The sequence below is a fragment of the Orcinus orca genome, chromosome 4, assembly GCF_937001465.1.
Source record: "Orcinus orca chromosome 4, mOrcOrc1.1, whole genome shotgun sequence".
In the NCBI taxonomy this organism is placed as follows: Eukaryota; Metazoa; Chordata; class Mammalia; order Artiodactyla; family Delphinidae; genus Orcinus; species Orcinus orca.
Window position 1 is genome coordinate 125,024,895 of NC_064562.1, and position 13,152 is coordinate 125,038,046.

The 13,152-nt window shown below is 39.4% G+C and overlaps 1 protein-coding gene across 3 annotated transcripts in view; it reads right to left on the reverse strand.

The window, feature by feature from the left end:
• Positions 1–1,288: 1,288 nt before the first annotated feature.
• The window catches only part of ELOVL6 (ELOVL fatty acid elongase 6), a 136,494-nt gene continuing 124,630 nt past the window's right edge, over positions 1,289–13,152 (reverse strand). For all 3 annotated transcript variants that reach the window (XM_004269571.4, XM_033427755.2, XM_033427754.2), the window contains one exon: positions 1,289–5,601. In XM_004269571.4, the coding sequence (XP_004269619.1) occupies positions 5,177–5,601 (425 nt within the window). In that variant the 3' untranslated portion in view covers positions 1,289–5,176. The remainder of the gene's footprint in view (positions 5,602–13,152) is intronic.

The window sequence follows — 13,152 nt, forward strand, 5'->3', positions numbered from 1 at the left end:
TGAATCTTCCAGTGGTTTTCAAGGTTGCAGCAAGCAACCTCCTGCCTGAACACGCCAAGAGAGCAGACCTGCCTGAATCGGACAGGCTTGGGCAGCCTTATGGGGCTACTTCTGGAGAATTCTAGATTCTGCCCACTGGGGAGAAAAGTCCCCAGTGCCGCCAAGCATTGGGAAAATAACAGCGTTTCAATACCAACATGAGTCAGGACCTTGCAATCCTGGCTTAAATGTGTTGCAAATATGGCTTGACCCTGATTTATGGGACCAGTTTCTTTAATTTAACCAGTTGCTTTAGGAGATGTTTACTACAATGTAGTTTGGGGTCTGGATTTCCGGTGAAGTGTGTCTGATGTCAAGACTTTTGCCTGCTCAACATAAAACCAAAATGCCATTCTTAAGATCTCCCTAATCCCCCTCAACCCTGCCATGGGTGTGTTCCCACTGTCTATCTCTTTAGTGCTAGAATAACTTTTGTTTCACTTTTTATTTATTTATGGCTGTGTTGGGTCTTTGTTGCCGTAGGCGGGCTTTCTCTAGTTGCGCTGCGCGGGCTTCTCATTGCAGTGGCTTCTCTTGTTGTGGAGCACAGGCTCTAGGCGCACAGGCTCAGTAGTTGTGGCGCACTGACTTAGTTGCTCCGCGGCATGTGGGATCTTCCCGGACCAGGGCTCGAACCCTGCATTGGCAGGTGGAGTCTTAACCACTGTGCTACCAGGGAAGTCCCCACTTTTTGTAAAGTGTAATTCAGGAGGAAGGGAAATCTGGGGCTTATTTTTCCCCCTTCTGCTAGCCCTGACTTTTCAGTGTCTGAGGATGAAGCAGGTAACTTGGTGATTCAGCAGGTTTGTGGAGATTCTCGGATGCTCTGCACAGGTGTACCTAACTGGTCTCTTTAGCTATGGGTTCTGCCATGTGACTCGAGGATGTTTATAACTGGCGTGTTACAACTGGCATTCAAGAAAATACTATAACTGCACTGATGCTTGTTTTGCTTAAATATTGCGTACCACCGTACAGAGGCCTTTGGTTCATTGGAAGACTGGGACCTAACACTTCACACTGATTGTCAGCACAAAATAGAGTATCATTGCTTTATCAGCTCTCACTTGAATGAGTACGCACCACAGGCCAAACCTTGTGGCGCATTCTTAGCAAAATCTCTTTTGGTTGGTGAGGGGTCTCAGACACAAAGAATTGGGTCTTGTATACAAATAGAAAAGGGACAGAAGAACAAGTTAAGCTACAGGAGACAATGACTCACAGCACGAAAATAGGCTCTACTACCATCCCAAATCGATAGCAAAATATTTATTATCGAAAACAAAAAGATTGGACCACTAAACTTTCATCATAAAACTCTCACACAATTGTACTTTTCAGGATGGAAACATTTTTGGGGAAATAAGTGTCTATGAGACAGACATGGACCATGCACACACAACTCAAAGCACTCCTGAACTCTGGGAGGTGGTCTATTTGACCTTCTCCACTCTCCTAATAGCCCTCTTGAGTCAGCACGTGGCCAATCCAACGACTGTGTTAAAGATTCATTCATTGACCAAACTGGAAAAAAAAAAAACAAAACCCTCAGAATGTGCTGGAGCTGACTTAGTTATGTCTGAGGAGACGCTATTCTCTCATAATAAAGATAGCAACCTGAGCTTGTCTCTCCCAGGTAACCCAGCAGTCTGGGAACCAGGCCAGACTTCTGGAACTTTATACTCCAGTGTAGTTGACTCCAGGCGCTTTGTTATTCTTATGTGAATTTTTATCTTATGATAAAGATACCATGTCTGATTAAAAAAAAAAATTCTGTGGGTCTCCTAGAAGTGTTCTTCCATTCAGTTCTACAGAAACCCCACTCAGTAAAGTTTTAGACTCAGAGCTACATTAGTAGAGAGAAGTGAGAGGGATGTATTCAATTTTTTCTTTCCCCTTCAGCAACATATACAGCTGTATTGTCCCTGCCCCCTCATTTTTATAGTGGAGTATGGTTAGAAGGATGGGAGTAAGTTACCTAGAATAATCACCTCAGTACATGGTTTTAACTTGGTACATTGGCCTGATATTGAATATGAATATAGTAGTGGCTCTTTTTTCATGAGCAAAACTAGAAGGTGCAGATAAATCCTCTTGCTCTATGAATAGAGCATTTCTCACTAGAAAGGTTTTCACTGCAAACTCAGACTTGGGTTGATGCTCAGACCTTGTTTATCAAATTGCATGTATTTATGTATGAAGATTTGGTTAAAAAAATTTTTTTTTAAATCCAGGAATGTTTTCACCAAACTGCAATTGGAATGCAGTGGAAAATCTTCAATAGAAAGATAATCTATTGCAGCATAGTGGGGCAGCTATAAAAACCTGCCTGCCCAAGTTTTTCTGGAATGTTAAGTGACAGCAGGATTCTCTGTGTGGCAGTCAGTTCTCTGATAGGCTTCAGATTTGCCATGGGCTAGTGGTCCAGCCTCGTATCTTGATATAATTAAGCAGTTAAGCTGAGATGTTAAAAACATTATACTGAACCTGTAATACCAGAATTTAGATTTGTTTTTTACAGGTGTGTTTTCTTTTTCCCTCCCATGATAATCATCGGAAATGCCTTTAGATATATTTACCTAATTTTAAAACTATTTATTAGACATTCAATCTGTAAACAAAAATTCTAAATTATCTCACAAGGGAACACAAGTATGAACCTGTATCAAGATGAAAGTGCTTTGCAAGCATCATTTAGGGTCTATTTAAGGTCTATGCTCATTTCCTTATTCTAACCTGCATTAAAGGATCGCTGATAAATCAATGGATTAAATAATTAAATTAAATCAACCAGAGTTGAGTTTAACTGAAGGGCCAGTTAGAGCTTAAGTCAACTGTTATTTGGCCTTTTCCTCATTTTAATTATTCTGCTTTTTTTCTAAGAAAAAAAGCTTATTGCACAGTATCATGTATTTTCAAAGCTCAAAATAACATTATTTGCATCTTAGGTCCTGCTATAACTAATAGATCCTTATCTTTTCAGCTCGTGTCAGTTTTTGCCCTAAAAATAATACATTCCTCCATCAATTCATCTATGAACCAACGTCAAGACATCATAGACTGTTCACAATAATTTAACACAGGTGTAACAGCTTCCCTTCCCTGCATACCCCCCTCCCCCCGCCCTCCACCCCATCAGTCATGACTTGGTTTGCACGGATTCTTTGTTCATGGTTCAGACCATTCACACAGAATGGAATAAAATTTTATTCTTTTCAATTCCACACATAAACGAGATGCTGAGAAAGCCCTTGTCATCTCTGACAGAGAAGCAGAGCAGCTCTGTTTCATGAATGACAGCACAATTAAAGCTAAAATAATATAAAAATAATTTGAAAAATCCCTTTTCTGTACACTCTCAAATAAAGCAAGAAAGATAAACAACAGCTTCTTTTTCTGCTAGCCAGAAAATGTGTTTCTATTCATTTGAGCTTTGAAGTTCGGTGGACCCCTCATCTGTGTGCCTATACGTGTGGTTATGCGTGTCTAATCTATGCAGTGTAGTGGCCCCTAATTTTTTCATCTAGTTTGTGTAATCATTAAGCTACTTAACCAATGAGAATACTATTATATCACATTGAACAACTTGACATAATTGCTTCTTTGAAATACTAGGAATGTTTACACATTTATTTGGCTTGAAAAGGACTGAAATATTACAGATATTATATTATCTAGCTTTTTTTTTTTAAGAATATGGCTCTTAATAAATCGATTTTCTGAGTTCCAGAGCAAAAGTCCCTTTTAAAAAAATTTCTGAAGCTGACTTGAAGCAGGAAGAATGTCTTCTGATTTGGCCAAAAATATGGTGAGTATTTTATATCATTTAAAATTTGAAGAATGTCTATAAGGGGCCCTTTGTTGTCAACTGTTCCAGCCAAACTTGCCATGAAGTGTGTTTGTCAAAGTATCTCCACTCGACCAGCAGAGGGCACTTTAAACACCTCTGCATTGCCTCAGGGAGCAAATGCAGATGATGCAGAAACACAGTGTTTACCCAAGATCAAGAAGAGCCCTGCAGGTTGTTTGAAATTCACAAAAATATAGAAAATATGGACTGTACCACAGGGTTTCATTTGAAAGTTATGAATATGTGTGAAGTCACCGAGGGGAGGGGTGTACTTATTGTCTATTATACTGATCTTCGGCTCCTTTCCCACTGTCTTTTTCTCTTTCCCAGCTCAAGAACGGTACAGCGCTGCACCTTTTTACAGGTAGTAGAGAGTCGATTTTTCAAATCATTTGATTGAGCTGTATCTTTTTTATTCTGTATTTACTCCTCTGTTTGAAAGCCTGAGGCAACAGAACAAAGGATAATGCTTCCTACCTCATTTAGGGGTAGAAATTAAACTATCAGAAATGCTCTGAGGTGGGGCTGCCCTTTTAGGAACTGGGCTGCATTACTTCCTTCCTCCCAGGAAGAACCCTGGAAAAATATTGTGCCCCGTTTGGTTTTGGCAAACTCACTAGACTGAGGCTGTGCGATGAAGGGAAACAAGCCTTTCTCTTAGTTGAAATGTAGTTGTTTATATCCATTTTCTCAGGAGGTGATTAAGACATCTTTTCTCATGGGGGCTACAACTGCCAACCTTTCTTAAAAAGGCTTTCATTTTTGCAAAAGCATTATTGTTCTAGATATACACCCTGTGTCTCTTCCATTTTTATCTTTTCTGTTGGCTCCAGTTTAGTGTCAAAAAAGATTAGAAAGGATTGTGTGTATGGGTTCGCACAGTCTTTTAAGTAAACTTCTTTGATCCTTAGAGAAATATAACACTTAGTAAATACATTTTTTTTTTCCATATACTGTTAATAGCTTTTGTTTGCCTTCTCTTTCTCTCTCTCTGCCTCTGGCCCACTTTTGTTCTCATTTGTCCTAGAGTTGACAGATAAAGAGGGAATGGGGTCTTCCAGCAGCAGTCCTTTGAGATGGAGGTGTACTCAGTGAGTCCTCACCCAAAAAGGATCATAAACTTACTGGGTTAACTCAACCTAATTATCCCTAAGCTGCTTTGGGTTGTGTGTTTTCTCATGTCTTGTTTTGTTTTAGCTGCACCATATGTGATTCCTTGTGCCATTTTCTTTTGTCTATTATTTTTCTTGATGACCCTGAGCTATGGCTTCCTCCTCAGTTCCGACACTAGTCAGCCTTCGTTGTTTTCCTCATCTTGCCAATGTAGGCCTCAAAGAAGAAGTGGCAGAAGAGCACAAGATAGCTGAGGTACATGAGTGAGGACCAGAAGATGTTCTGAAAGTGAGAGTGACACTGGTCATGCTGCATCCAGTGGAAGACCAGGTAGTTAACGACACAGCCCATCAGCATCTGAGTGATCTGGGACAAGGTGATGAACATGGCAAACTTCCGGGAGACTCGGAAACCCGCTGCTCGCAAGGCATAGTAAGAGTACATCACGGAGTGCACGCCATAGTTCATAGTCATGAACCAACCACCCCCGGCCACCATGTCCTTGTAGGAGTACCAGGAGTACAGGAGCACAGTGATGTGGTGGTACCAGTGCAGGAAGATCAGCTTCTGCTTCCTCAGAATGATGAATATTGTATCTCCTGAAAGACAAAGAAAAAATTGGACATGAGCCCCTTGACCGTAACAAAATCATAATCTATATCTCTGCAAGAAGGTGGATGTCTTGAACGGGCACTTGAGAATGAGATGGACTGGGTTAGAATCCTGGACTGATATTTACTAGCTCAGTGACCCTGGGCAAGTTATTTATCCTATTTTCCCATTTCATCATCTGTAAAATGGGGATAATAATAGCTTGAAATTATCTGAGGATTAAATAGGATACTCAACATGCCCTCTTGGCACATGGTAAGCACTCAATAAATGTTACTTTCAGAAAGGTGTTTTGCACAAAATCACTAGTAACTGTGTTGTCCATTTCCAACTCAGCCATGCATTTTAGGAAATAAATATCACCTGGAAGAGTCAAATGATATTTATTAATCAAGAGAAACAAATTAGAATTCAAGTGCCCAGCAAAATGTTCTTAGGCCTCTCTGGAGTAGTAAAAAGACACTTTTCTTTCGTCCATGATAAAGGTACTCTTTAAAAACATATCTTTGTAAGCGCCCAATAAAGTGTGAAGCCTTGACATATGGAAGTTAGGAAAGTAAAATTTAAACAAAAGGCTATTCTGGGATGAGAGACAAGATGGCAGAGAGGAAGGACTTGAGCTCACCTCCTCTCACAAAAACACCAAAATCCCAACTAACTAACTGCTGAACAACCATCGACAAAAAATACTTGAACCTACCAAAAAAGATATTCTTCATCCAAAGACAAAGAAGAAGCCACAATGAGACGGTAGGAGGTGCGCTTTTGCAATATAATTTAATCCCACACCAACTGGGTGGGTGACCCACAGACTGCAAAAGTATATTGCAGAGGTTCTCCCACAGGAGTGAGAGTTCTGAGCCCCACGTCGGGCTCCCCAGCCTGGGGGTCTGGCATCAGGAGAATAAGCCACCAGAGCATTTGGCTTTGAAGGCCAGCAGGGCTTGAGTGCAGGAGCTCCACAGGACTGGGGGAAACAGAGACTCCATTCTTGGAGGGTGCACACAAGGTTTCACCTGCACTGGGACCCAGGGCAATACACTGATTTCATATGAGCTTGAGCCAGACCTACCTGCTGGTCTTGGAGAGTCTCCTGCAGGGACAAGGCTATGGTCACTATGGGGGCAAGGACACTGATGGCAGACACCCCAGAGAACACTCATTGGCATGAGCTCTCCCAGAGGCTGCCATTTTGGCACCAAGACCTGGCCCCACCCATCAGCAGACAGGGTGCCTAAAGTTGTACTGAGCTCACAGCCACCTCTAAACACACACCTTGACATGGTCCTGCCCACAACAGGGACAAGACCCAGCTCTACCCACCACTGGACATGCACCAGTCCCTCCCACCAGGAAGCCTACACAAGTCCCTGGACCAACCTCACCCACCAGGGAGCAGACACTAGAACTAAGAATTATAATCTTATAGCCTGAGGAATGGAGACCACAAACACAAAATGTTAGACAAAATGAGATGGCAGAGAAATACGTTCCAGATGAAGGAATAAGATAAAACCCAGAAGAACTAAGTGAAACGGAGATAGACAATCTACCCAAAAAAGAATTCAGAGGAATGATAGTAAAGATGATCCAAGATCTTGGAATAACAATGGAGGCACAGACTGAGAGGATACAAAAAAATGTTTAATAAAGAGCTGGAAGCTTTAAAGAACTAACAGAGATGAACAGTACAATAACTGAAAGGAAAAATACACTAGAAGGAATCGCTAGCAGAATAAATGAGGCAGAAGAATAAGTGAGGTGGAAGACAGATTGGTGGAAATCACTGCTGTGGAACAGAATAAAGAAAGAAGAATGAAAAGAAATGAGGACAGTCCACGAGACCTCTGGGACAACATTAAATGCAGCAACATTCACATTATAGGGGACCCAGAAGGAGAAGAGAGAGAGAAAGGGCCTGAGAAATTATTTGAAGAGATTATAGCCTAAAACTTCCCTAACGTAGGAAAGGAAACACTCAAGTCCAGGAAGTGCAGAGAGTCCCACACAGGATAATCCCAAGGAGGAACACGCTGAGACACATACTAATCAAAGTGACAAAAATTAATGACAAAGAAAAAATATTAAAAGCAACAAGGGAAAAGCAACAAATAACATATAAGGGAATCCCCACAAGGTTATCAGCTGATCTTTCAACAGAAACTCTGCAGGCCAGAAGGGAGTGGCATGATATATTTAGTGATGAAAGGGAAAAAAACTACAACCAAGAATACTCTACCCAGCAAGGCGCTCATTCAGATTTGATGGAAAAATCAAAAGCTCTACAGACAAGCAAAAGCTAAGAATTCTGCACCACCAAACCAGCTTTACAACAAATGCTAAAGGAACCTCTCTAGGCGGAAAAGAAAAGGCAACAACTAGAAACAGGAAAATTATGAATGGGAAAGCTTGCTGGTAAAGGCAAAAACACAGTAAAGGTAGGAAATCATCCACACACAAATAAGATGTCAAAATGAGCAATCATGAGAAGGAGAGGAGAGTACAAATGCAGGATATTGGAAATGCATTTGTTTTAAGTTGCTGGTCTCCTAATTTCAATCTTGTCTATATATAGACAGCTATATCAAAACCTCATAGTAACTGAAAACCAAAAATCTGCAATGGATAAACACACACAAAAGAAAAAGCAATCCAAATACAACTCTAAAGATAGTCATCAAATCACAAGAGAAGGGAACCAAAAAATGAAGGGAAGAATAAAGACCTACAAAAACAAATCCAAAACAACTGACAAGATGGCAATAAGAACATAATATTGATAACTACCTTAAAATGTAAATGGATTAAATGCTCCAACCAAAAGACATAGACTGGCTGACTGGATACAAAAATAAGACCCATATATATGCTGTCTATAAGAGACCCACTTCAGATTTAGGGACACATACAGACTGAAAGAGGATGGAAAAAGGTATTCCATGCAAATGGAAACAAAAGAAAGTTGGAGTAGCAATACTCATATCAGACAAAATAGACTTTAAAATAAAGACCATTACAAGAGGAAAAGAAGGACACTACATAATGATCAAGGGATTAATCCAAGAAGAAGATATAACAATTGTAAATATATATGCACCCAACACAGGAGCACCTCAATATATAAGGCAAATGCTAACAGCCATAAAAGGAGAAATTGACAGTAACACAGTAATAGTGGGGGACTTTAACACTCCACTTACATCAATGGACAGATCATCCAGAGAAAAATCAATAAGGAAACACAGGCCTTAAATAACACATTAGATCAGATGGACTTGATATTTATAGAGCATTCTATCCAAAAGCAGCAGACTACACATTCTTCTCAAGTGCACATGGAACATTCTTCAGGACATATCACATGCTGGGCCACAAAGCAAGCCTCAGTAAATTTAAGAAAATTGAAATCATATCAAGCATCTTTTCTGACCACAATGCTATGAGATTAGAAATCAATTACAAGGAAAAAAAAACTGTAAGAAACACAAAAATGTGGAGGTTAAACAATATGTTACTAAACAACCAAGGGATCGCTGAAGAAATCAAAGAGGAAATAATAAAACTCCTAGAGACCACTGAAAGCAAAAACGCGATGATCCAAAACCTGTGGGATGCAGCAAAAGCAGTACTAAGAGGAAAGTTTATAGTGATACAGTCTTAACTGAGGAAACAAGAAAAAATCTCAAATAAACAACCTAACCTTACACCTATAGCAATTAGAGAAGGAAGAACAAACAAAACCCAAAGTTAGTAGAAGGAAAGAAATAATAAAGATCAGAGCAGAAATAAATGAAATAGAGATGCAGAAAACAATAGAAAAGATTGATGAAAGTAGAAGCTGACTCTTTGAAAAGATAAACAAAATTCATAAACCTTTTGCCAAACTCATCAAGGAAAAAAAGGGAGAGGGCTCAAATCAATAAAATTAGAAATAAAAAAAGAAGTTACAATTGACAACACAGAAATACATAGGATCATAAGAGGCTATTACAAGCAACTATATGCCAATAAAATGGACAACCTAGAAGAAATGGACAAATTCTTAGAAAGGTACAAACTTCCAAGACTGAACCAGGAGGAAATAGAAAATATGAACAGACCAATCACAAGTAATGAAATTAAAACTGTGATTAAAATCTTCCAGCAAACAAAAGTTCAGGCCCAGATGGCTTTACAGGTGACTTCTATCAAACATTTAGAGAAGAGTTAACACCTATTCTTCTGAAACTATTCCAAAAAATTGCAGAGGAAGGAACACTCCCAAACTTATTCTATGAGGCCACCATCACCCTGATACCAAAAACCAGACAAAGATACCACACACACACACACACACAGAGACACACACACACACAAATTACAGGTCAATATCAATGATGAACATAGAAAAATCCTCAACAAAATATTAGCAAACCAAATCCAACAATACATTAAAAGGATCATACACAACATGATCAAGTGGGATTTATCCCAGGGATGCAAGGATTTTTCAGTATTTGCAAATCTATCATTGTGATACACCACATTAATAAACTGAAGACTAAAAACCAAATGATCGGGCTTCCCTGGTGGTGCAGTGGTTGAGAGTCCACCTGCTGATGCAGGGGACACTGGTTCATGCCGCGGTCCAGGAGGATCCCACATGCCATGGAGTGGCTGGGCCCGTGAGCCATGGCCGCTGAGCCTGCATGTCCGGAGGCTGTGCTCCGCAACGGAAGAGGCCGCAGCAGTGAGAGGCCCGTGAACCACCAAAAAAAAAAACAAACAAAAAAGATCATCATCTCAATAGAAAAAGCTTTTGACAAAGTTCAACACCCATTTATGATAAACTCTCCAGAATGTGGGCATAGAGGGAATACACCTCAACATAATAAAGGTCATATATAACAAACCCACAGCTAATATCATACTCAATGGTGAAAAGCTGAAATCATTTCCTCTAAGGGCAGGAACAAGACAAGAATGTTCATTCTCACCACTTTTATTCAACAGAGTTTTGGAAGTCCTAGCCATAGCAACCAGAGGAAAAAAAAATAAAAGGAATACAAATTGGAAAAGAAGAAGTAAAACTGTCACTGTTTGCAGATGACATGATACTATACATAGAAAATCCTAAAGATGCTACCAGAAAACTACTAGAGCTAATCAATAAATTTGGTAAAGTTGCAGGTTACAAAATTAATACACAGAAATTTGTTGCATTTGTATACACTAACAACAAAAGATCAGAAAGAGTAATATAGGAAACAATCCTATTTACCATCATATCAAAAAGAATAAAATACCTAGGAATAAACTTACCTAGGAGGCAAAAGATCTGTACTCCAAAAACTATAAGATGCTGATGAAAGAAATTGAAGATGACACAAACAGATGGAAAGATATACCATGTCCTTGGATTGGAAGAATGAATATTGTTAAAATGACTATACTATTGAATGCAATCTACAGATTCAACGCAATTCCTATTAAATTACCAATGGCATTTTTCATAGACCTAGACAAAAAGTCTTAAAATTTATATGGAGACACAAAAGACCCCAAATAGCCAAAGCAATCCTGACAAAGAAAAACGAAGCTGGAGGAATCAGGCTCCCTGACTTCAGACTATACTACAAGGCTACAGTCATCAAAGCAGTATGGTACTGGCACAAAAAAATCAATGGAACAGGATAGAAAGCCCAGAAATAAAACCATGCACCTATGGTCAATTAATCTATGACAAACGATGCAAGAATATACAATGGGGAAGAGACAATCTCTTCAGTAAGTGGTGCTGGGAAAACTGGACAGCTACATGTAAAAGAATGACACTAGAACATTCTTTAACACCATACACAAAAATAAACTCTAAATGGATTAAAGACCTAAATATAAGACTGGATACTATAAAACTCTTAGAGGAAAACATAGGCAGAACACTCTTTGACATAAATCACAGCAAAATCTTTTTTTGATCCAGCTCCTAGAGTAATGGAAATAAAAACAAAAGTAAACAAATAGGACCTAATTAAACTTAAAAGCTTTTGCACAGCAAAGGAAACCACAAACAAAACGAGAAGACAACCCACAGAATGGGTGATCGACAGGGATTAATCTCCAAAATATACAAACAGCTCATGCAGCTCAATATCAAAATAACAACCCAATCAAAATATGGGCAGTAGGGCTTCCCTGGTGGCGCAGTGGTTGAGAATCTGCCTGCCAATGCAGGGGACACGGGTTCGAGCCCTGCTCTGGGAAGATCCCACATGCCGCGGAGCAACTAGGCCCGTGAGCCACAACTACTGAGCCTGCGTGTCTGGAGCCTGTGCTCCGCAACAAGAGAGGCCGCGATAGTGAGAGGCCCGCGCAACGCGATGAAGAGTGGCCCCCGCTCGCCACAACTAGAGAAAGCCCTCGCACAGAAGTGAAGACCCAACACAGCCATAAATAAATAAATTAAAAAATATATATATGGGCAGTAGGTCTAAATAGACATTTCTCCAAAGAAGACATACAGATGGCCAAAAAACACATGAAAAAATGCTCAACATCACTATAAGTATTAGAGAAATGCAAGTCAAAACTACAATGAGGTATGATCTCACACTGATCAGAATGGCCATCATCAAAAAGTCTACAAACAATACCCTTTTTTTAAGATTCTACATGTAAGCAATATCATATGATATTTGTCTTTCTGTGTCTGACTTACTTCACTCAATATGACAATCTCTAGGTCCATCCACGTTGTTGCAAGTGGCATTATTTTGTACTTTTTTATGGCTGAGTAATCTTCCATTGTATATATGGAACTTATTTACAAAACAGAAGTACATTCACAGATGTAGAAAACAAACTTATGTTACCAGGGGATAAGAGGGTGAAGGGATAAATTGGGAGATTGGGATTGACATATACATACTACTATATATAAAATAAATAACTAATAAGGACCTGCTGTATAGCACAGGGAACTCTACTCAATACTCTGTAATGGGCTATATGGGAAAAGAATCTAAAAAAAAAAAAAGAGTGGAATATGTATATGTATAACTGATTCACTTTGCTGTACACCTGAAACTAACACTACATTGTAAATCAACTATACCCCAATAAAATTTTTTTTAAAGTCTACAAACAATAAATGCTGGAGAGGGTATGGAGAAAAGGGAACCCTCCTACACTGTTGGTGGGAATGTAAATTGGTAGAGCCACCATGGAGAACAGTGTGGAGGTTCCTTAAAAAATGAAAAATAGAACTACCATATGATCCAGCAATCCCACTCCCGGGCATATATCCAGAAAAAAATGTAATTTGAAAAGATACGTGCACCCCAATGTTTATTGCAGCACTATTACTATTTACTATAGGCAAGACATGGAAGCAAAGTAAATGTCCATTGACAGAGGAATGGATAAAGAAGATGTGGTACATATATACAATGTGTATATACAATGGAATATTAGTCATAAAAAAGAATGAAATAATGCCATTTGTAGCAACATGGATGGACCTAGAGATTATCATATTAAGTAAGTCAGAGAAAGACAAA